General features: G+C 40.6%; 4 protein-coding genes across 5 annotated transcripts; 1 reads left to right on the plus strand and 3 right to left on the minus strand.

The window, feature by feature from the left end:
- Positions 1-322: 322 nt before the first annotated feature.
- Positions 323-5,555, minus strand: adhfe1 (alcohol dehydrogenase iron containing 1). Of its 2 annotated transcripts, XM_068728422.1 has the most exons (9): positions 5,404-5,555; positions 4,535-4,572; positions 4,375-4,424; positions 3,449-3,502; positions 2,900-3,054; positions 2,110-2,306; positions 1,346-1,423; positions 1,156-1,261; positions 323-584 (listed from the first exon to the last, which is right to left on the minus strand). In XM_068728422.1, the coding sequence occupies exons 1-9, from the start codon at positions 5,454-5,456 to the stop codon at positions 581-583; spliced, it is 735 nt and encodes a 244-aa protein (XP_068584523.1). In that variant the 5' UTR covers positions 5,457-5,555; the 3' UTR covers positions 323-580. The 2 variants fall into 2 exon arrangements, with proteins under 2 accessions (XP_068584523.1, XP_068584522.1); XM_068728421.1 differs by lacking the exon at positions 323-584 and having other exon boundaries at positions 607-1,261.
- A 2,167-nt stretch (positions 5,556-7,722) lies between these two features.
- Positions 7,723-9,090, plus strand: LOC137886136 (corticoliberin-like). Its single transcript, XM_068728420.1, has 2 exons — positions 7,723-7,748; positions 8,660-9,090. Exon 2 carries the CDS (start codon positions 8,701-8,703, stop codon positions 9,088-9,090), a length of 390 nt encoding a protein of 129 aa, XP_068584521.1. The 5' UTR covers positions 7,723-7,748; positions 8,660-8,700.
- A 1,078-nt stretch (positions 9,091-10,168) lies between these two features.
- On the minus strand, positions 10,169-17,759 carry LOC137886134 (E3 ubiquitin-protein ligase TRIM63-like). Its single transcript, XM_068728418.1, has 9 exons — positions 17,508-17,759; positions 17,039-17,211; positions 15,590-15,764; positions 13,944-14,039; positions 12,988-13,221; positions 12,264-12,286; positions 11,284-11,408; positions 10,977-11,215; positions 10,169-10,370 (listed from the first exon to the last, which is right to left on the minus strand). Exons 1-9 carry the CDS (start codon positions 17,625-17,627, stop codon positions 10,293-10,295), a joined length of 1,263 nt encoding a protein of 420 aa, XP_068584519.1. The 5' UTR covers positions 17,628-17,759; the 3' UTR covers positions 10,169-10,292.
- Positions 17,760-19,152: 1,393 nt separating this feature from the next.
- LOC137886135 (dnaJ homolog subfamily C member 5-like) lies at positions 19,153-21,111 on the minus strand. The gene is made up of 4 exons (XM_068728419.1): positions 21,005-21,111; positions 20,703-20,916; positions 20,412-20,586; positions 19,153-19,290 (listed from the first exon to the last, which is right to left on the minus strand). The coding sequence occupies exons 1-4, from the start codon at positions 21,109-21,111 to the stop codon at positions 19,193-19,195; spliced, it is 594 nt and encodes a 197-aa protein (XP_068584520.1). The 3' UTR covers positions 19,153-19,192.
- Positions 21,112-24,320: the final 3,209 nt, after the last annotated feature.

The raw sequence follows: 24,320 nt of genomic DNA on the forward strand, positions 1-24,320 counted from the left end.
TAACACCGTTAACCCTCCGTACTGTTAAAACACTGTTAACCCTCCGTACTGTTAAAACACCGTTAACCCTCCGTACTGTTAAAACACCGTTAACCCTCCGTACTGTTAAAACACCGTTAACCCTCCGTACTGTTAAAACACCGTTAACCCTCCGTACTGTCGGGGCTCTTTTTTTTAAAAAGACAAACATTTAATTAACTAAAAGAAAACAAATGATCAAATTATTACAAAAATAACGAAGATAAAATCCAAAAATGAAGTGAAATGTTGAGAGATTAAGATTGATTTGAAAATTTATTTTATTAATCTCTTTACCTTTAATCCTCTCCGTGAAAACAAATATATTTATTATGCATTTATTGGACCCAAACTGAAACATTAATAATAATAATAATAATAATAACTCATTAATCAGGTGTTTTAAGAGTAAAACAATGAATCTGTATAAACCTTCTGGACTCTGACCAGATTTGTTTTCATGTCTTCACACTCATAAACAGATTAATATCATTAACCTTATTTCACTGAGTGTGACATCACTAGTTCTACAGATGTGCTGCTCACGGTCCAGATGTGCTTCTTAGCTGTAAAGATATTATTATAAAAGATTATTAAATACCACCCTGAACCCAGCATGCATCACTCACATACGTCTCACTGAAGTCTAGTTCATTTAATGCTATTCAGGACAGCTAATGTTAGCTTAGCAACACATTAGCGGTTAGCCGGAAACATGACACCAAAGTCATCGTGATGCACAGGTCTCATGTGGTCTCAGTCTGTCTCATGTGGTCTCAGTCTCATGTGGTCTCAGTCTGTCTCATGTGGTCTCAGTCTCATGTGGTCTCAGTCTGTCTCATGTGGTCTCAGTCTCATGTGGTCTCAGTCTGTCTCATGTGGTCTCAGTCTCATGTGGTCTCAGTCTGTCTCATGTGGTCTCAGTCTGTCTCATGTGGTCTCAGTCTCATGTGGTCTCAGTCTGTCTCATGTGGTCTCAGTCTCATGTGGTCTCAGTCTGTCTCATGTGGTCTCAGTCTCATGTGGTCTCAGTCTGTCTCATGTGGTCTCAGTCTCATGTGGTCTCAGTCTGTCTCATGTGGTCTCAGTCTCATGTGGTCTTAACGGTAGCCTTAGCGTCTCTAGTCTTTGACCCACCAGAGCACGTCGAAGCCGCTGTTGGCGGCGACCCTCTCCGGCATGCTCAGAGTGTGCGTCGGGTCCACGATGCCCAGCGTGGGTCTGAGGGCTCTGCTGGCGATACCTGAACACAGACAACCAATCACAGCTCAGTGTACGTGTGATGTCACAACGTTCCACTTCAACAGGTGTCAGAAATCTCTTTTACCCGTTTTGGCTTTCAGAGGCTCAAAGTCAAAGATGGCGACTCCGGTGGTCTCGCTGCCGGTACCGGCGGTGGTAGGAACTGAAATAAGTAATAAAAATAATTTCATTAAATACAAAACATCCTCACGTTCATGAAGGAAGCAAAGAAGTGAACCATCGACTTAATTAAATTAAACTGATTAAACAAATCTGATTCATTTAACTGTTTGTTTGACAAAGAGACCAAAAACATTTAAAGTAAAATTAATCTAAAAATCAACTTGATAAAAAAATGTGTCCATTTGTTCATTCAGTGAATGTTAAAAAATAAAACGAGAAGGAAAGTATTTAAAATATGAATAATACAGCGTTATTAAACTGAATATTAATATAGTTAATACAATATGAATTAATATGAATACATTAATTAATAGTAATTAATATTGTATTCATCTTAATTCATATTGTATTAATTCATATTCATTAATACAATATGAATTAATATAATATATTATATTAATTCATATTGTATTAATATCATTTTCTATATTTGGCAGCATGGACAGAAAATATTTATTTAAATTAATAAAATAATGGATTTAAAAATTAATTTGATAAAATGTTTGAATGCAAAGATAAAATGAATACAAAACTATTTAAATGTATCCAAATGAAACCTAACATGTATTAAATGTATTAACTAACTTAACTGTAGATGTCATGTTAACGTGACGAGTTAGAACTCTATAACCAGTTAATTACGGGTTAGTTATTATGAGTTCTTACCTGCGATCAGCGGCTTCAGCGCTCCGGTGACCGGCTTCCCTTTACCGATCGGAGCGTTCACAAAGTCCAGGAAGTCGGCGTCGGGGTGACTCGCGTACAGATTGGCTGCTTTGCAGGTGTCAATCACGGAGCCGCCGCCCACCGCCACGAACACGTCAAACGAGTCGTTCTTAGCGAACGAGATGGCGTCTTTGAAGCTGCAACACAAATAAAATAATTTAAAGGAACAAGTGAAGCAGAGTATAATAATAATCAATACCTTCTCTTTCGTGTTTATTCTCCTCCATATCTACGGAAGCCCAGAAGGGCCAAACCAAACGCTGGGGTTGCAACCTGTAAATTCACCACTAGATGGCGCCACAAACAGCATCTGTTTATTATATCTCAGTTTATTTTAATCAATAAACTAAATGTTCAGCATAAAAACAAACCATTCAAAACAAAAGCAGAAGATCTTTTGTTGTATTTAAAACGTTCTGAATGGTTCTAGATGTAATGAATCAGAACTCTTTAAAAGAAGGAAACAAGTGAAGTTATCTTTACCTCCTGTTTTCATTCATGACAACAACAACAACAACAACAACAACAACAACAGATTAAGATATTTATGTAACACTTCACTTACAACTCATAATATATATATATATATATATATATATATATATATATATATATATATATATATATTCATTACTTATTACACATTTACTACATTCCTCTTTACATTTTACACAGGAAGCCTCACCTGTTACCGTCTCTACACCCGACAGCCAATCAGAGAGCAGCTCACCTGGTGTCGGTGGGCTCCACCCGGACCCCGTCGTAGACTTTGTACTGGACCCCGTTGGTGACCAGAGACTCCAGGACGGTCTTCACCGGCGGGAGGCGGGACAAGTTCTTGTCCGTCATCACACAGACGTTCCGAGCTCCGAGGTTCTGCAGGTCCTGAGAGGAGAACCAGGAGAACCAAACATTCACTGAACTCTCTCTTTATAGAACAAACGGTATAATAATCACATCTTTATGTCTCTGTAGAACTGAGGAACCGTCAACAAGAACCACGAACACATGGATCTCCACAGTCCGGTCTCTGATGTTCACATTCATAAAGAAACATCAGTTATACTTTATGACGACGACGACGATCAATCAAACGTCTGCTGTGATACTGATGACATCATCCAATGACATCATCCAATCAAACGACTCAGACACAGATCATCGTCATCGACCTGAAACTCATCTTTATCACGATGTCTGTCAGGTTAGTATTATGGGATGTCCTCTTCTAAACGCTTCACTGATAAAAACACTCATAAAGATGAAGATGTGTGGTTACCATGCCGATCTCTCTGCTGACTCCTTCTCCATATCGGATGTTTGAACTCGCCATCTGTCAACAAACAATCAATCAACAAACAAAAAACAATCAACAATCGAACAACAAACAAACAAACAAAACCAATCAACAAACAATCAAAAACAATCAACAATCAAACAACAAACAAACAAACAACAAACAAAAACAATCAACAAACAATCAACAAACAAACAAAAAACAATCGAACAACAAACAAACAAACAAAATCAATCAACAAACAATCAACAAACAAACAAAAAACAATCAATCGAACAACAAACAAACAAACAAAAACAATCAACAAACAAACAAAAAACAATCAATCGAACAACAAACAAACAAACAAAACAATCAACAAACAAACAAAAAACAATCAACAATCAAACAACAAACAAACAATCAACAATCAAACAACAAATCAACAAACAAAAACAATCAACAATCAAACAACAAACAAACAATCAACAAACAAAAACAAACAACAAACAATCAACAAACAAACAACAAACAAAAACAAGCAACAAACAATCAACAATCAAACAACAAACAAACAATCAACAATCAAACAACAAATCAACAAACAAAAACAATCAACAATCAAACAACAAACAAACAATCAACAAACAAAAACAAACAACAAACAATCAACAAACAAACAACAAACAAAAACAAGCAACAAACAAACAATCAACAACCAATCAGTCAGATTCACGTTATGATTAGTGATCATTGGATATCTGAATACTTAATACTCTCAGGATCAATACATCATGAATAAATTATACATGTGTCATTAAACATGTCTGACATCACAACGTGTGACTAAATGTGTATTATATTTATTGATGTATTTTATTTGATCAATACTTCATTCATGTGTATAAACACAGTCTGGTGTTCGTCACCTCAAAGGCGTAGTCGGTCTTCCGTACGGTGCAGGTCGCTGCTCCAACACCTGCAGGACAAACACACACCTGATGACCTCACCTGATGACCTCACCTGATGACCTCACCTGATCACCTGGTGATCAGAGTCCTGAGCAGTGCCTGATGATCAGACGTTACCTTGGTGGAAGGTGTTGGAGTGAGCCGGACATCTGCACCTGAAACATGAACGTTCAACTTTAAACAACTTGTTCTACGAGAGGAGATCCTCCAGATCATCACCAGATACAACAACAAACCTGGTCCCTCTGGCTCTGGACTAAGACCTGGTCCACTAGTGGATCAAGTAGACTAAGACCTGGTACACTATAGTGGATCAAGTGGACTAAGGAGGAAAGGTGTTTCAATGCTTCCTTATCTCCTCAAGCAAAGGGAACACGGGTCTTTCCTTTAACAAAGGAAAGGACTCACTCGTCTCCTTCAGTCACAAATCATTGTCGGGTTACCATGACAACCACTCTTTGACCCTCCCACCCCCCCCTCTCGTCCATGTAGGGGTCAAGGACAAGTGGCTAGGAAAGGACACGAGGAGGTGACTTTAGTTGAGTAATCGACCTTTAGTGAAGAAAAAAACTCTTTAAATAAATAAAGGTTTCACTGAACCAGGTCTACGGGTTCCTCAAGACCAGGTCTGACTGGACCACATATGAGCTTTGAGGCCTGGTCTAAAAGACTCCTCAGGGTCTCTGGGTTAATGTAGACTAGGTTTAGGTTTAACAGGTCTAAGGAGCCCCTCTAGACCTTCAAGGGTTAAAATAAAGAAACAGGGTCCAGACCCGGTCTAACGTGGTCCCGGTGAGTGAGTATGAAAGGTGTTTCTACTGATTCAGACGAGGGACCGGGACTTCACCGTGAAGAATAGTGAACCTTCACCTCCGAGGAAAACAACTCACGGAAGCTCGTGCAGCCGGTTACGTCACGGCACTGTGTTTTTCTTCTACGACTTTCAGGTAACTTCAGTTTTAGTGCGCGTGCATTCAGGTACTTACGCCGCGCGCTCGAGCTGTCTCAGCAGGTGAACGACTCGGTCTCGTGCGGCCATGTCTCTCTGGAGGGTCGGTGAGTGAGATCCGCACGAGCTACCGACTGACGTAAATAAACTTCACTAACTTAAAGCTAACAACAACAGCAGCATCATCGACAGCAGCAGGGAAACCACTACTTCCGTTTCCGCTTTTCAGAATAAAGCAAAAATAAATAAACTAAACTAAGTGCAGGTAACAGTCCTGGTCTGCACACAGTCTATACATATACACATATATATATATATACACATATATATATATATATATATATATATATATATATATATATATATATATATATACAAATTTAAATACTTTACATATATATAAATAAATAGACATGATTAAAGTTGTATTACGTCCATTTAGTTATATGTAAATACTTTCCATTAGATATAATTAAAACATCATCATAAGGTGGAGGTGAGTTCTGTTATCACAGACTAAATGAAGGTGTTTTTTGTGTATCTGGACACAAACATCATGATTTAGATCAAAGACGATGTTTCGCTTCTATTCTTCTGAACACTGAAAGGTCATCGACACATCGACCTTTAAACAAACCTCCGACTGTCCAAACGTTTTATTTTATTACATTTCATTTATTTCTGCTTCAGAGGAGAAACTAAATGTTGACACGTCTTCACTTTATAAAACACATGCTTCTCATTTTAAATGTCTAATTTTATAATTGCTTCTTTTATTTTTCCTGATATTTATGGAAGTTAATTCTTGTCCAAAGAAAAAATAAATAGATTAATTTTTTTTTATGTGAACATCAAAAAGTATTTTTTTTGGTACTTTCAGTGAAAGTTAATCTTTTTAATTAAGTAACACAGAGATTTATTTTTAAAATCTCATAAATTCAACTCACTTTGTTTTATGTTGAAAGTCTGAAAAAGAGTAAATAAATTGATTGAATTTTACTGATAAAATTAGACTTTTTAAAGTCAATATAGTTATTTAAATGTTTTTAATGTAAACTGGTGGAATTTCAAGGTATAAATTTAAGTTTATAGTACAATTATGAATTATATAAATATTAAACAAACTGAGTAAAACAAACTAACTTAAATAAACAATCTGAGTTAAACTAAAACTGATTTTCGTTGTACTAGTACCTGTACTCTGTACAATGACAATAAAGTTGAATCTTGATTCTCTTAAACAAACTAAGTTAAATTACTGTCACAGCCTGGCTCATAGACTGAAACAAGAACGAGGAGACAACGAGCTAGCGGCCAAAATTAAACCACTTATTTGTCTCCCAAACACAGGCAGCGCAAGGTTCCCAGCAGACTACATCACGGCAGCACCACCCATCTGATGAGCCCGTCATCAGAGATCTTCCTCCACCCCTCGCTGCCAACTCAACAGGCTATTTGTAAGGCCTCAGCCACACCGGCACAGGTGCTGCTCATCCGGCTGACGAGCCTCTAATCACCACCTGCAACACAGGAAACACAACGAGGCACCCAGTGCATGGTAGGAGGAGGGTCGTCACCCCGCCCCCATAAAAACAGGGTTCCTATCAGGAATCCCAACACAGGAAACCAATATTTAGCAACCCACACAACCTATGCAGAACTCACTGATTCTGAACAAAAGCCCACAGATCTCCTTCCTGCAAGCCAGCACCCAGCCTATAAAAGGGACTTTAGAGTGGCAGGAAAAGAAGACTGAAAAACATGAAAATACAGAAAAGAGTTAACATTTCAAGATAAAGGTGCTCTTGACAGAGAATCAGCCACAATATTTTTTGAGCCTTTAATGTGGCGAATGTCCAAACAGTAAGATTGCAGGAACAGAAACCATCGCATCAAACGGCGGTTCGGGCAACACAAGGAATGGAGAAAAGTTCTAGGGTTATGGTCTGTATAGACCACCAGAGGAACCCCAGAGTCCACATAGACTAAAATGTTGCAGTGCCCACAAGGGCCAGAGTCTCTTTCTGAGTCAAACAAACTGGAGCAGAGACGCCTTCAGCGTCCTAACCTGTGGACCTGTCACAGTGTTTTCTGTTACTAAAGGAGATGAAGGTCAGAGAGTCCATCCACAGTCAAGCTAAGAAAGGTCACATCATCATCATCATCATCATCATCATCTTCTTCATCTTCATCATCCAGATTGTCCGCTCGAGCCCCCCCGACACTCACACCGATATATAAAGTAGAAAAAGCTCCAGTGCTGCTATTTGACTGAAGAGACACAGAGAGACACAGAGCTGAGAGGTGGATGAAGACAGACAGACAGACAGACAGACAGACAGACAGACAGACAGACAGACAGCAGCTCTGCAGGACGTTCAGGTAAGAGAACAATGTTTTGTATTTTCATTTTATTAAATATCGGCAGACCCTTATAATCGTCTAGTGCATTAAGATAAGATATATGCACAGGACCACTTGTGTAATTTATGCATAATAAATATAAGCAAGCATGAAGTGTAAATTATATAAATAAAGCATGAATAAATAGATATAATATTGTATATAGACGCTCTAGTTTCTGCTCGTTGCAAAAGTGTCAGTTATATCAAAACTTTATTGAGCAAAATAAATCCTAAAAGATTCATTTTAACGACTTGATCCACAGATGTTCTGTCACAAATGACATATATACATATATATATATATATTCTGTATATGTATATATATATATGTGTGTGTCTCCAAATGTCCTTTTTAGAGCTCCGCCTGGATCTTTTCATAAAAGAACCCTCTAAAATGGTCATACTTTGTCCTATCTTCTTCAAATTTGAAGCAGGTGTTCACAGATAGTGTAGTTACAGCCCTATGCTGTCATTTACCTGTACAGATACAGCCACAGGCAGTTACTTCTACTGAAAGATACTTTTTTATTTTAGGCGGACACAAATCTTAAATTTGTACTGACTTCAAAGGCCCACTGCTCTGTTTCTGTATGACCTACAGGTTTTCTGACACATTCACAAGGAACTTTAGGGGGTTTTCTTTCTGGCAAGACCTCATTGATGCATAAAGTCAGAGCGGTTCAGAAGTTACAGCCATTTTAATTTGGGTTTGTCATTTTAGGCGTTTTTGCTCCAAAATAGGGGGGGAGTGGAAGAGTTTAAACAAACTGAGTTAAACATATATAATGATAATCTACATATATATGTATATACATATATATGTATATTATCATTATATATGATGTGACATGTGTCCTGTGTTTCTAATCCCACAATTTGTCCTTGCAGGCTTCCTGTGAAGCCTCCTCTCTTCCTTCAGGTTGTACCTGATGGTGATGGTGATGAAGATGAAGATGATGGTGTTGTTGTGGGTCGTCGCTCTGCTCGGCCTCCTCCTCCCTCGCTCTGCTGACTCTCGACCCGTTGACTCCTTCTCTTCCTCCGGCCTCCGTCACCTGCTCCTCCTCCCCAGACCGCTGCTGCTCCACCTGGGGGAGGAGTTGTCCCTCCAGGTGGGCGGAGGCTCCTCCTCTCTGGCAGTGGGCGAGGCTCAGGAGGAGGAGGAGGAGGTTGAGAAGTGGAGGAGGTCCGAGGAGCCTCCCATATCTCTGGATCTGACCTTCCACCTCCTCAGAGGAGTTCTGGAGATGGCTCGAGCCGAGCAGATCGCCCAGCAGGCCGACAGCAACCGCAAGATGATGGACACCTTCGGGAAGTAGTCCTCCAACTGCTGAGGTCATCTGACTGGTCGGTTTCATGTTTCATCTGCTTCCACTTCCACTCCTTTCACTGGACAGTTGCACTACGTTCAGTGTTCACATACAAAGTGACTCCTGCAGGGTTCCATCTGTTCACACATCAACTACTACGTTCACTATTCACATTAAAAACGTTCAATTGGAAACTAAACTTTGAACAGAATTCATCTCTGATGGTAGATTATTGATATCGAGATGAAAAAAGTACTTATTCATCAATCCAAAGGTAATAAATACTGAAATAAATGAATAAAGTCAATGATTAAATTATAGCTTTCATTTAGAAGACTTAAGGCATATAAGACTATATACACATATATGTATACATATATGTGTATATATTTATATTTATATATATATGTATAGAAAATCTGTAAAACCTTTGAGTAGAATCTTCACAGTAAAGGATTTGATTTGTTTTCGTTGTGATACCTGAATGTGTTTGTGTGAACATTTCATATTTACAATAAAACTTTTCAAAGTCACGTCTTCTTCTGCTGCCGGCTCACCGTACTTTATTCACACAAACACTCACCTGAGCACCAAACGTAGATTCATCCACCGCTGAAAATAGTCCCAGAAAAACTAAATATGATATGAAGTCTTTTTCACAAGAAAAGTATCACTTGATTCTTTTTAACGTTTCAGAAATGAGTGACAAGAAGAAGAAGAATGTCACCCTCTTCTTCTACAGAATTTATAGAAGTAGTTTGAGTTAGTTAGCAGGCTAGCTTGTCCATCTGTAGCGCTAGCTCTCTGTCCTCTGGGTGAAGGAGCCAGAGGGACCGTAGACCTGACTCTGTGTCCAGTGCAACGCTAGCATGAAAACATGGTGGAATTAGCAGGCGAGCTAACTATCCAAATGAGTCAAATGTAACAACCTAATGATTCACACACACACACTGTTGTAGGAAAGTACATCAATGTTTGATGGGATTGTGTATTGTGATGGAAGCTCGGTGGTGTTAGCAAGCTAGCTTAGCATCAAGTTCATTTCACCCTTTGGTTTCTGTTCGTCTTAAAACAGACACACTCAAAGTTCATCAGCAACATTTATTTTACATTTTAACAGAAAACATTCAGATCTTTATTTAATGATTAAATAATGAAAAAGAAACAGTGAAGTCAGAGAAGAAGACTGGTGAATGATCCTGGACCTGGTTTTACTTCTGGTTGAGCCAACTGAAGGAGAAGACGTGCTTTGTTCCATCTTTGTCTTCTGATTCATTCTGCTGATCAGACTGAAGAAGAACAAGAAGAACAAGAACAAGAACAAAAACAAGAAGGAGAAGAGGAAGAGGAAGAAGAAGGAGGAGGAGGAGAAGAAGAAGAAGAAGGAGAGGAAGAACAAGAAGAAGGAGAAGAGGAAGAGGAAGAAGAACAAGAAGGAGAAGAGGAAGGAGGAGAGGAAGAGGAAGAAGAACAAGAAGAAGGAGAATAGGAAGAGGAAAAAGAACAAGAAGGAGAAGAGGAAGGAGGAGAGGAAGAGGAAGAAGAACAAGAACAAGAAGGAGAAGAGGAAGAGGAAGAAGAAGGAGGAGGAGAAGAAGAGGAAGAAGGAGAAGAAGAAGGAGAAGGAGAAGAAGGAGGAGAAGAAGAGGAAGAAGAAGAAGAATAAGGAGAAGGAGAAGAAAAGGAGGAAGAAGAAGAGGAAGAAGATCTTTATCTCTAGAAACTTAGTTTCCTATAATTTAATTGTGATTTAATCAAAAATAATTTAATAATATTTGTAAAAGATTAAAATGTGAATCAATTGAAATGAATAAATTAATAAGTGAATAAATGAATAAAGGTTCATTGTTGAACTTTTTACTTCATGTTTCTGAATGCAGCGTGTGATGTCATACCTGAGGGGCGGGGCTCGCGGTGGATGTGGACAGAGGGGGCGGGGCCTGTGTGGTTAAAGAGACGGAGGGTTTCGTTGTCGATGTCACGGTGGGCGGGGTCTCTGAGGGTCTCTGAGGGGGCGGGGCTGAGAGCTGAACACCTATCGGCTGAACGGGAGACAGAGGAGGCTGCTGATTGGCTGAGCTCGTCCCTCTGACCTCCACCGCTTCTTCTTCATCCTCATCGTCGTCTTCATCACCTGAGGAGACAGCGTCGATGTGAAAGCAGCTTTCCGATTGGACGGTTACACGACTTCCTGTTTCTTACGTTTGATGAAGTCGACTTTCATCAGCGCTCGTCTCTGAGGCTCAAAGTCAGCGATGAAGTGCTCCATGTTCTCGTACCCATGCTGGACTTTATCCATGTGAGCCGTGCTGGAGCCCTCCACCATCCTGAGCATTATGAATATAGAGAAATTTATATTTATATGAACTAGCCGACAGGGCAGTGAAAGGAACAGCTCCTTCCTCTCTCCAGGCCATGGTCAAGCCTCACACCCCCGCCCAACCACTTCTCTCTGCTGCCTCGGGGCGATCGGTCGCCCCGTCGCTCAGAGGTCCTGGCGGCCGATCGACCCGGTCACGTCTGTTTTCTGTCCTGGCCCCACAGTGGTGGAATGAACTTCCCACTGACGTCAGGACAGCGGAGTCGCTGCCCATCTTTCATCAGGATGAAGACCCACCTCTTCAGGAAGTGCTACCCTGAGCCTTCACCTCACCACTTATTGTATTCATACTAGCTTGTTGCACTTATTGTATTGGTATTACTTATAGCACTAACTGTTTCTCTTGTTTCTGTACTTTGGCTCTGAGTTATGCTCTGCTTCAGGCTCTTAGATGCTTGTTTAAAGGAAATGTACTTATGACTTCTGGTGACTAGTAGTTCTTTTGATTACCAATGTTGATGCACTTATTGTAAGTCGCTTTGGATAAAAGCATCTGATAAATGACTAATGTGATGTAATGTAATGTAATGAATATGAATATGAATATTATTATTATTCATATTATTGTTCATGTTACTATATTAATATTATTATTATTATTATTATTCATATGATTCATATTAATATTAATAATAGTATTATAAATATTATTGTTATGATTATTATTATTGTTTACATGCTGGACTTCATTAACTAATATTAATATGAATAGTATGTTATTATTATTGTTATTAACAATAATGTTATGAATATTGTTGTTGTTGTTGTTGTTGTTGTTGTTTACATGTTGGTAAAGACTCACTTCTGTAGCAGAGGTTTGGTCGTCTGTGGAGGAGAAGTTATTAAAGTTAATAAATATTATTTCATTCATAATGTTAAAATACCTTCATTTTAAAGTAAGTATTCACATCTTTTACTGCAGTAAAGGTAGAAATACCACAGTATAGAAATACCACAGTATAGAAATACTACGTGTGGAAATTACTATGTGTAGAAATACTATGTGTAGAAATACTACAGAGTAGAAATACTATGTGTAGAAATACTACAGTGTATATAATACTCCACTACAAGTTAACGTGAAAATCATACTGAAGTAAAAGTACAAAAGTATTCACATCAGAAAATACTATGAACCAAAAGTAAAAGTACTCGTGAATAATGATATTATTGTATCATAATTATTGATCATTAATGTGTTCATCACTTTAAAGGTGAAGATTATTCTAATGACTTTATATAATCTATAATATTACATCATCATTTATTAGTAATATTAATCTGCAAAGTAACTAAAAGTATTGAACACATGAAAGTACTGAACTGAAGTACTAGTACCATAGAATTATACTTGTACATAGTGTACTTAGAGTGTACTTAACTGTACTGAGTTACTTTGCAGTATATCTTCATGAAGTATTAATACGTCTAATACTTGTGTTTTTAAGAAGTACTCGAAGTACTCGATGAGTACTGAGAAGAACTACGACATCACTTCCTGTCTGTCGCGGTGCGTTCAGGCTCACCTGCAGGAACACGGCCATCTCGGGCTCGTCCATGGTCTGGATGGCGGTCTCCAGCATCTTGGCGCTGGTCTCCAGGTGTTCGCTGTACTTCCTCCTCAGACCTCTCAGGTAGTCCAGCTTCTCCTCCTGCTCACAGCTGATCCTCACAGTCATCTCACCTTTCCTCTCCTCCAGCAGCGCGAACAGGTGGTCGAACGTCTCGCACACCTTCGACTTCTGTCTGCGGCCGTTCTCCTGAGAACAGGTGAGTCAGGAAGAGACAGGTGAGTCAGCAAAATACAGGTGAGTCAGGAAGATACAGGTGAGTCAGCAAGATACAGGTGAGTCAGAAAGGACAATACAGGTGAGTCCGGAAGATACAGGTGAGTCAGCACAATACAGGTCAGTCCGGAAGATACAGGTGAGTCAGCACAATACAGGTCAGTCCGGAAGATAAAGGTGAGTCAGCACAATACAGGTGAGTCCAGAAGATACAGGTGAGTCAAGAAAAGACAGGTGACTCAGGAAGATACAGATGAGTCAGGAAGATACAGATGAGTCAGGAAGATACAGGTGAGTCAGCAAGATACAGGTGAGTCAGAAAGGACAATACAGGTGAGTCCATAAGATACAGGTGAGTCAGCACAATACAGGTGAGTCCGGAAGATACAGGTGAGTCAGAAAGGAAGATACAGGTGAGTCAGGAAGGAAGATACAGGTGAGTCAGGAAGGAAGATACAGGTGAGTCAGAAAGGAAGATACAGGTGAGTCAGGAAGGAAGATACAGGTGAGTCAGCACAATACAGGTGAGTCCGGAAGATACAGGTGAGTCAGGAAGAGACAGGTGAGTCAGCAAGATACAGGTGAGTCAGGAAGATACAGATGAGTCAGCAAGATACAGGTGAGTCCGGAAGATGCAGGTGAGTCAGCAAGATACAGGTGAGTCAGGAAGATACAGGTGATTCAGTTTGACTCACGTTGACAGTTGTGCAGGTCTCCTCCAGCTGATTGATGACGGCCTGAGTTCTCTCATTGTTTCCAACTAACATGGAGATACAGTCAGTCAACTCAACCTACACACACACACACACACACACACACACACATACACAGAGACACACACACACACACACACACACACACACACACACACACACACACACACACACACACACACACACATACGCAGAGACACACAAACAGACACACGTTAACAGAGAGAAAACCTATACCAAACTATGAGAGAACCTGTCTGTGATATGAACCTGTCTGTGGTATAAACCTGTCTTTGATATGAACCTGTCTGTGGTATAAACCTGTCTGTGGTACAAACCTGTCTGTGATATGAACCTGTCTGTGGTATAAACCTGTCTTTGATATGAACCTGTCTGTGGTATGGACCTGTCTGTGGTATGAACCTGTCTGTGGTATAAACCTGTCTGTGGTATGGACCTGTCGTGGTATGAACCTGTCTGTGGTATGAACCTGTCTGTGGTATGGACCTGTCTGTAGTATGAACCTGTCTGTGGTACGAACCTGTCGTGGTATAAACCTGTCTGTGGTATGAACCTGTCTGTGGTATAAACCTGTCTGTGGTACAAACCTGTCTGTGATATGAACCTGTTTGTGGTATAAACCTGTCTGTGGTATGGACCTGTCTGTCATATGAACCTGTCTGTGGTATAAACCTGTCTTTGATATGAACCTGTCTGTGGTAAGGACCTGTCTGTGGTATTAACCTGTCTGTGGTATAAACCTGTCTGTGGTATGGACCTGTCTGTGGTATGGACTTGTCTGTGGTACAAACCTGTCTTTGATATGAACCTGTCTGTGGTATAAACCTGTCTGTGGTATGCACCTGTCTGTGGTATGAAGCTGTCTGTGGTATGGACCTGTCGTGGTATGAACCTGTCTGTGGTATAAACCTGTCTGTGGTATGAACCTGTCGTGGTATAAACCTGTCTGTGGTATGGACCTGTCTGTGGTATAAACCTGTCTGTGGTATGGACCTGTCTGTGGTATAAACCTGTCTGTGGTATAAACCTGTCTTTGATATGAACCTGTCTGTGGTATAAACCTGTCTGTGGTATGAACCTGTCTGTGATATGAACCTGTCTGTGGTATAAACCTGTCTTTGATATGAACCTGTCTGTGGTATGAACCTGTCTGTGGTATAAACCTGTCTGTGGTACAAACCTGTCTGTGATATGAACCTGTCTGTGGTATAAACCTGTCTTTGATATGAACCTGTCTGTGGTATGGACCTGTCTGTGGTATGAACCTGTCTGTGGTATGAACCTGTCGTGGTATAAACCTGTCTGTGGTATGAACCTGTCTGTGGTATGGACCTGTCTGTGGTATAAACCTGTCTGTGGTATGAACCTGTCATGGTATAAACCTGTCTGTGGTATGAACCTGTCGTGGTATAAACCTGTCTGTGGTATGGACCTGTCTGTGGTATAAACCTGTCTGTGGTATGGACCTGTCTGTGGTATAAACCTGTCTGTGGTATAAACCTGTCTGTGGTATGGACCTGTCTGTGGTATAAACCTGTCTGTGGTATAAACCTGTCTGTGGTATGAACCTGTCTGTGGTGTACCAGACCAGGTGTGAGACAGCTCACCTTCTGCTTGAGGAAGATGTCGTCCAGCGGAGCGACCTCACAGTCTTTGTGAGCTCCGAACACTTTACACAGAGAACAGGTGGGAGCGCTGCAGGTGACACAGTAGATGTTGATCTTCTCCTCTTCATGTGTCTCACACATCGGCTGCTCCAGTTTCTCCTCTGGGACCGGTCTACTGCTCAGAGAGACAGACAGGGAGAGAATAATACTTCATATGGATAATTTAAATACATTCATAATTCATATTTGCAGTCATAGTTATGTGTATATTCATAAATTAAATTATACATGAGTATTATATTTGTTTTGAATACAATAAAACAATATATCTCATATGATTAAAGTAATAAATATATATAGACGATAGATAATATTTAATATTTAATCTTTAATGTCTTAGCTCTTTAAGAAACTTCAGCTGTCCTGAACATGTTTATCAACTCATCCAAAGAATAGAGATTACTTAAAATCAGCAGATTTCCTCATAGTTTATAAAAGTTCAGTTAATCACAGTGACTTACTGCTGTCAGTGGAAACATGTTGTTGTTGTTGTGACTCAGCAGAAAAGGAGCTGAACAGTTTCATCACACTCTGTTAAACGGTGATGTCACCTTATCCATCTGTGTGATGTCATTGGAACTGGAAATCATCTAAATATATAAACTTACCAAAATAAAAGCCAAGAATTTAAAAAAAGTGTATTACCTGGTGTGTACAGGTGTGTGTTACCTGATGTGTACAGGTGTGTGTTACCTGATGTGTACAGGTGTGTATTACCTGATGTGTACAGGTGGGTGTTACCTGATGTGTACAGGTGGGTGTTACCTGATGTGTACAGGTGTGTATTACCTGATGTGTACAGGTGTGTGTTACCTGATGTGTACAGGTGTGTGTTACCTGATGTGTACAGGTGTGTATTACCTGGTGTGTACAGGTGTGTGTTACCTGATGTGTACAGGTGTGTGTTACCTGATGTGTACAGGTGTGTATTACCTGATGTGTACAGGTGTGTGTTACCTGATGTGTACAGGTGTGTGTTACCTGATGTGTACAGGTGTGTGTTACCTGATGTGTACAGGTGGGTGTTACCTGATGTGTACAGGTGTGTATTACCTGATGTGTACAGGTGTGTGTTACCTGATGTGTACAGGTGTGTGTTACCTGATGTGTACAGGTGTGTATTACCTGATGTGTACAGGTGGGTGTTACCTGATGTGTACAGGTGGGTGTTACCTGATGTGTACAGGTGTGTATTACCTGATGTGTACAGGTGTGTGTTACCTGATGTGTACAGGTGTGTATTACCTGGTGTGTACAGGTGTGTGTTACCTGATGTGTACAGGTGTGTGTTACCTGATGTGTACAGGTGTGTATTACCTGATGTGTACAGGTGTGTGTTACCTGATGTGTACAGGTGTGTGTTACCTGATGTGTACAGGTGGGTGTTACCTGGTGCTTCCCTGTTTGTACATGTCGATGATGTTCTCCACCAGCAGGTTCCTCTGCAGTCCGTAGACTCCGTGTCGATCCAGAACCACCTCATGTCGGCAGGACGGGCAACGGAAGCGTCCGCCGGACGTCACTGTGGAGCCGCTCCTCGTCGACAGGTAGGGATTGGACGCCTGCAGGTGGGCGGGAGTCACACAGGTAGACGGTTAATAACAGGAACACTGACAGAAAAATAACGTTAGCCTGCTGAGACGTCCTCTAGGAAGCTGTGTGTGAGTGTGAGTGAGTGTGTGTCTGTGTGTGTGTATGTGAGTGTGTGTGTATGTGTGTGTGTATGTGTGTGTGTCTGCGTGTGTGAGTGTGTGTCTGCGTGTGTGAGTGTGTGTTGTGTGTATGTTGTGTGTGTGTGTGTGTGTGTGTGTATGTGTGTGTGAGTGTGTGAGTGTGTGTCTGTGAGTGTGTGTGTCACCTGGAACACGTCGTTGGCACACTTGCGACAGAGGTTGTGCTGACAGGGCAGAATGACCACCGGCTTGGTGAACATCTCCAGACAGATCGGACAGACGAGCTGCTTCTCCAGACTCTCCATGATGAAGAGGAGGAGGAGGAAGAGGAGGAAGAAGAGGAGCCACCCGGACAGAAAATAAAAAGTAGGTAAAGTCCAAGAGAGAGAAGTAAAGCAGCAGAGAGGCCTGTTGGAGGCTTCAGGCTGCAGGGTGAGAGCTCAGTCTGTTTATAGACGGACAGACGTCAGGTGTTGCCATGCCGACATGCCCTTATATGTCAAGGGTCACGAGGAGGCATGACAGAGAGAGGGGGGGGGTATTAAAGGGACAGTACACAGTTATGAATTATGAAGGAGAATCCTCCTGAGTTCATGAGAACAGATCCAGGACATGTCTGGTCACAGACATGTGTGATCACAGACATGTTTGATGCCTGTGGGAGACTCAAATGCAGAAAGGTCCTTTTGTGTGACCCGTGTCTCCACCGCTGTGTAGCGTAGCGTAGCGTAGCGTAACGTACCGTAACGTAACGTAACGGAACTGTGTTTCACAGTGCTCACTTTAAATCTGAACTGCTCAGTGATCCGTTTGCAGTTGACGTGGAAAGAGCTCCTGTGCACCTCCAGATGGAGCTGATAGACCTCCAGCGTGATGACTCACTCAAGACAGAGTGTGACTCTGTGGGCGCTGAACAGTCTCCAAGCTTCATCCCCGAAGCGAAGCCTCAACTCTACAGGCCTCCGTGCTGCTCAAAGCACAGACCTGTGTGAGCAGCTGTTCTCTGTGATGAAGAGGAACAGAACCTAACCCCAGAGACGATGACCTCATCAGCAACCGGATAAGAGGAAGATGAAGATGATGGTGATGATGATCTGAGTGGAACCCTTTATATCAATAGATGATTTATTGATCATTAAGAAGACAAACTTCTGGTCACAGGTTCAGATTTGAGGCCAATATTTCAATGCAGCGTGTCATCAACATGACGTCATCACAGGAAACACACTTCCAAACCAAAACATTATTTACATCACGATTATATAGTTTAATCAACATTAAATATGGAATTAGAGACAGAAGCTCCGCCTCCTCTCTTGTCATCATCACTCAAATCAACCAAACAACTAAACCACCAATCACAGCCTGAGTTTAGTTCAACACTTGATGCACTGCAACTCAGATTGAAAGAGACGTAACAAAACGGATACAAAAGGATCAACGTATGATGCCAGAACCCCCCCATGATGATGCGTTTCCTGTCTCATGTGTAGGTGTCTCTTATCTATGCCCCCCCCATGATGATGCGTTTCCTGTCTCATGTGTAGGTGTCTCTTATCTATGCCCCCCCCCATGATGATGCGTTTCCTGTCTCATGTGTAGGTGTCTCTTATCTATGCCCCCCCCCATGATGATGCGTTTCCTGTCTCATGTGTAGGTGTCTCTTATCTATGCCCCCCCCCATGATGATGCGTTTCCTGTCTCATGTGTAAGTGTCTCTTATCTATGCCCCCCTCCCATGATGATGCGTTTCCTGTCTCATGTGTAGGTGTCTCTTATCTATGCCCCCCTCCCATGATGATGCGTTTCCTGTCTCATGTGTAAGTGTCTCTTATCTATGCCCCCCTCCCATGATGATGCGTTTCCTGTCTCATGTGTAGGTGTCTCCATATCTTCGATGTCCGTCAGTGATCAGTTGAGTTTTCTCTCCGGCGTTCGTCGGCTGCTGAACGATCGGAGCTTCAACGTCTGCAAATAAAAAACAAAAAGATAATTTATTGTGATTAAAAAGCCTCAACAGCGAGAAGGTGTTCTTCTTCTATCAGTATAAACTGATTGTTTTCATGCTAATCTGTGATCGGACAAAACACTTGAAAGGAGGTCGGACCAATCAGCATCCAGAATGCAGTGATGACATCATTGGTCCAGTGATGATTTCTATTCTGTACGACTGTTTGTACATAAAGACAGTAAAGAGATACAATGTTTACAATATATATGTATACAAACATTATATATACACAATGTTTACAATATATATGTTTACAAACATTATATATATAATGTTTACAATATATGTATACAAACATGTATATATACACAATGTTTACAATATATATGTATACAAACATATATATATATACAATGTTTACAATATATATGTATACAAACACACACACATATATATATACAATGTTTACAATATATATGTATACAAACATGTATATATACACAATGTTTACAATATATATGTATACAAACACACATATATATATACACAATGTTTACAATATATATGTATACAAACATATATATGTTTACAATATATATGTATACAAACAGATGTATATATACACAATGTTAACAATATATATGTATACAAACATATATATATATATACAATGTTTACAATATATATGTATACAAACATTATATATACACAATGTTTACAATATATATGTATACAAACATGTATGTATATACAGTTTACAACATATATGTATACAAACATATATATACAATGTTTACAATATATATATACAAACATGTATGTATATATATATATACATACAATGTTTACAATATATATGTATACAAACATATATATATATATACAATGTTTACAATATATATATACAAACATATATAGATATATATACACACAATGTTTACAATATATATGTATACAAACATATATATATCTAAATATATATATACACAATGTTTACAATATATATATATGTGTATATGTTCATATACACATATATATACATATAACCGATCATCTGATTGATGACGCTCAGCTTAAAGAGACAAAGAACACAGGCTGTGTGACCTTCAAAATAAAAGCTCATAACTTCCTGTCTCACCGTTGTCAGGGTTGTTGCGTAGCTCCTCCTCCAGGTCGTCAGGGGAGACATAGTCAGGCCCCGCCCCCTCACCTGTGGGCGTCGGCTTCAGTTTCCCACAGCAACAGTTACAGCAGCAGCAGAGACAGCAGCAGCAGTAAAACCCGGTCAGGACTCCACAGACCAGGAACAGGCCCTGAGGGCACAAGGGGACACGTCAGGATCCACTACAAGACCAGGAACAGGCCCTGAGGGGACAAGGGGACACGTCAGGATCCACTACAAGACCTGAGACCAGGACCAGACCCTCACCTTGGCCCACCAGGTGGACAGCATGAAGTAGGTGTTGACGTTGTCTTCTCCGAACTGCTGGGCCACGTAGAGCCCCAGAGACCCGTAGGAGTCATAGATGTTCCTCTTGGTGAGGTCGGACAGGACGGCGTGGGCGCTGTTCAGCTCCTTGAACTTCTCCGCCGCCTCCGGGTTCTCCGGGTTCTTGTCAGGGTGGAACCGCAACGCCAGCTTCCTGCCGCCACACACACACGCCCTCACGTTAACACACACACACACCTGTGATCAATGAGGGATCAGCTGAGTGATCACCTGAGGCTTACCTGTAGGACTTCCTGATGTCTTCATGGCTGCAGCCTTTCTCCAGACTCAGGACCTGATACAGAGACTCTCCAGAGGTGGACAAGGTTCTCTGCCTCCCGTCAGACATCCTGAGAGCATCACCTGTAACAGGTGGACGGACGTCAGTCAGGACACAACCAACATACAGAAGCTTTTCGATCGATGACAATCTTTCCATCTCATGGAACATGAACACAGTTTATTATTATAAACACTGTAGAAGTATGAATTCATCATGGCGCTACTTTTTATTCAATCAGGAGCAAAAGTCGATAACTAAATAAATTATTATTATGTCACTAAATATATTAGTGCTGGGCAACTTAACGCGTTATTATCAGCGTGTGGAGGAGTCTTCATCACTACGTTGATGCAGCGTGTGGAGGAGTCTTCATCACTACGTTGATGCAACGTGTGGAGTCTTCATCACTACGTTGATGCAGCGTGTGGAGGAGTCTTCATCACTACGTTGATGCAGCGTGTGGAGGAGTCTTCATCACTACGCTGATGCAGCGTGTGGAGAAGTCTTCATCACTACGTTGGTGCAGCGTGTAGAGGAGTCTTCATCACTACGTTGATGCAGCGGTGGAGGAGTCTTCATCACTAGGTTGATGCAGCGTGTGGAGGAGTAGAGATAAACTAAAGATGAGCTAACAGACGCCACAGAAAAGTGGAGAGCTACAAACTGCAGGACGACTAGTGTTGAGAAGACGTGGGTCTGAGGAACGTTCTCAGGATCATGAATGACGTCAAGTAGGAGCCTCCCTCCAGACGCACCGTCACCAGAAGAACACATGAGTCGTACGAAGAGGAGAGGACTACAAAAGAGACAGAGTCACAACGCGCACCAGCCGTCTCTCACCGGAGACTACCGGACATCTCCGGGTAACCGTCGTCACCTCTGAGTTACGGTGCATTATGTTGATGAACAGTGGGAGCTGCGTTCACATGGTCTGACTGTCATGAAGACAGAAGACACACATTTTGATGAAACGTGTGGAACATTGTATTCATGTCGCACAGCAGTGGAACGTTTAAATAAAGTCACACACTGAGCACAGATAGTAGAAATATAACTGATACTGTGTGAAGAATACTGCTGTTAAAAAGAACCTGATCTGTTTAAAGTGATTCAAACCAAATGTTATTGTACTTTTGTTCATATAGCAGTACTTTAAAATACAAGTGAGTAATACACTACTTTTAAATTCATTATTGAACTTTACGCATAACAATGAGATTAATCAACATTAAAAATGTTAAACGTTGACCAGCACTAATATAAATATATATATATATATATATATATATATGTATATATGTATATATATATGTATATATATATATATATATATATATATACATATATACATATATATACACACACACAGGTGGGAAACGTATTCTTCTCACCTGTGAAGGAAACACAGTTACAGAGTTGAAGTTGGTACCTGCCTGTTGGAGCCTGTTGGAGCGTCCTGACAATGCCTCTACCTGAAGCCTACCTGTTCAGTTGTTTGCGGTCTGACTGTGGACCGTAGAGGATCTCTGACGGCCTCCATCAAACATTCAGCAGTCGCCCATCTCAGGTGACCACGAGCCGCCACGCCTGCTCATGTTTCACCGAGACGCTCCGACGGACGCATTGTGACAGGGAGGGGAGGTCTCCATGACAACCAGGTGAGTCAGACAGGTAGACAGGTAGACAGACAGACAGATACTGTACTGTCATTAGTACGAAGAACAGTATTAGCAGTAATTATATTAATACTACAGTTAACCCTGTTGTTAGTAATAATGATATATTAAATAATATGAATTAATATTTATGGAAGTAAATTGTTGGTCAATAAAGAAGTAAATCAGATAAATGTTGTTTATTTTGCAGATAAACGAGGTGGTGGAGACACAACACAACACACAACTAAAAGAGACAAACACAACACACAACTAAAAGAGACAAACACAACACACAGCTAAAAGAGACAAACACAACACACAGCTAAAGGAGACAAACACAACACACAGCTAAAAGAGACAAACACAACACACAGCTAAAGGAGACAAACACAACACACAACTAAAAGAGACAAACACAACACACAGCTAAAAGAGACAAACACAACACACAGCTAAAGGAGACAAACACAACACACAGCTAAAAGAGACAAACACAACACACAGCTAAAGGAGACAAACACAACACACAACTAAAAGAGACAAACACAACACACAACTAAAAGAGACAAACACAACACACAGCTAAAAGAGACAAACACAACACACAGCTAAAGGAGACAAACACAACACACAACTAAAAGAGACAAACACAACTCAGAACTAAAAGAGACAAACACAACTCACAGCTAAAAGAGACAAACACAACACACAACTAAAAGAGACAAACACAACTCAGAACTAAAAGAGACAAACACAACTCACAGCTAAAAGAGACAAACACAACACACAGCTAAAAGAGACAAACACAACACACAACTAAAAGAGACAAACACAACACACAGCTAAAAGAGACAAACACAACACACAACTAAAAGAGACAAACACGACACACAGCTAAAAGAGACAAACACAACACACAGCTAAAAGTGACAAACACAACACACAACTAAAAGAGACAAACACAACACAGCTAAAAGAGACAAACACAACTCAGAGCTAAAAGAGACAAACACAACACAACTAAAAGAGACAAACACAACTCAGAACTAAAAGAGACAAACACAACTCAGAGCTAAAAGAGACAAACACAACAGAGCTAAAAGAGACAAACACAACACACAACTAAAAGAGACAAACACAACTCAGAACTAAAAGAGACAAACACAACTCAGAGCTAAAAGAGACAAACACAACTCAGAGCTAAAAGAGACAAACACAACTCAGAACTAAAAGAGACAAACACAACAGAGCTACAAGAGACAAACACAACACACAGCTAAAAGAGACAAACACAACACACAACTAAAAGAGACAAACACAACACACAACTAAAAGAGACAAGCACAACACACAACTAAAAGAGACACAACACAACACACAACTAAAAGAGACAAACACAACACACAACTAAAAGAGACAAGCACAACACACAACTAAAAGAGACAAACACAACACACAACTAAAAGAGACACAACACAACACACAGCTAAAAGAGACACAACACACAGCTAAAGGAGACAAACACAACACAGACTCGAAAAACGTCCTCATGTTGACATTTAACTGATGGAGAAATAAGACACTGTTTGCTAATATGTTAGCATCAGATACTTTAGT

This window comes from Cebidichthys violaceus, unplaced genomic scaffold (assembly GCF_023349555.1).
Source record: "Cebidichthys violaceus isolate CVI_PGR_0920_01 unplaced genomic scaffold, fCebVio1.0.p SCAF_416, whole genome shotgun sequence".
In the NCBI taxonomy this organism is placed as follows: Eukaryota; Metazoa; Chordata; class Actinopteri; order Perciformes; family Stichaeidae; genus Cebidichthys; species Cebidichthys violaceus.

What these genes read in the sequence shown, in the direction of transcription:
- adhfe1 (XM_068728421.1), bottom strand. Translation starts at nt 5,456, where the DNA reads ATGGCCGCACGAGACCGAGTCGTTCACCTGCTGAGACAGCTCGAGCGC. An exon ending in AGACAGCTCGAGCGCGCGGC is followed by an intron (nt 4,573 to 5,403) that starts GTAAGTACCTGA and finishes TTCATGTTTCAG; the next exon opens with GTGCAGATGTCCGGCTCACT. An exon ending in GCTGAAGCCGCTGATCGCAG is followed by an intron (nt 1,424 to 2,109) that starts GTAAGAACTCAT and finishes TACTTATTTCAG; the next exon opens with TTCCTACCACCGCCGGTACC.
- LOC137886136 (XM_068728420.1), top strand. Translation starts at nt 8,701, where the DNA reads ATGGTGATGGTGATGAAGATGAAGATGATGGTGTTGTTGTGGGTCGTC.
- LOC137886134 (XM_068728418.1), bottom strand. Translation starts at nt 17,627, where the DNA reads ATGGAGAGTCTGGAGAAGCAGCTCGTCTGTCCGATCTGTCTGGAGATG. An exon ending in ACATCTTCCTCAAGCAGAAG is followed by an intron (nt 14,040 to 15,589) that starts GTGAGCTGTCTC and finishes GTGTGTGTGTAG; the next exon opens with GTTGAGTTGACTGACTGTAT. An exon ending in AGACCTGCACAACTGTCAAC is followed by an intron (nt 13,222 to 13,943) that starts GTGAGTCAAACT and finishes ACCTGTTCTCAG; the next exon opens with GAGAACGGCCGCAGACAGAA.
- LOC137886135 (XM_068728419.1), bottom strand. Translation starts at nt 21,111, where the DNA reads ATGTCTGACGGGAGGCAGAGAACCTTGTCCACCTCTGGAGAGTCTCTG. An exon ending in GACATCAGGAAGTCCTACAG is followed by an intron (nt 20,917 to 21,004) that starts GTAAGCCTCAGG and finishes GTGTGGCGGCAG; the next exon opens with GAAGCTGGCGTTGCGGTTCC. An exon ending in TGTCCACCTGGTGGGCCAAG is followed by an intron (nt 20,587 to 20,702) that starts GTGAGGGTCTGG and finishes TTGTGCCCTCAG; the next exon opens with GGCCTGTTCCTGGTCTGTGG.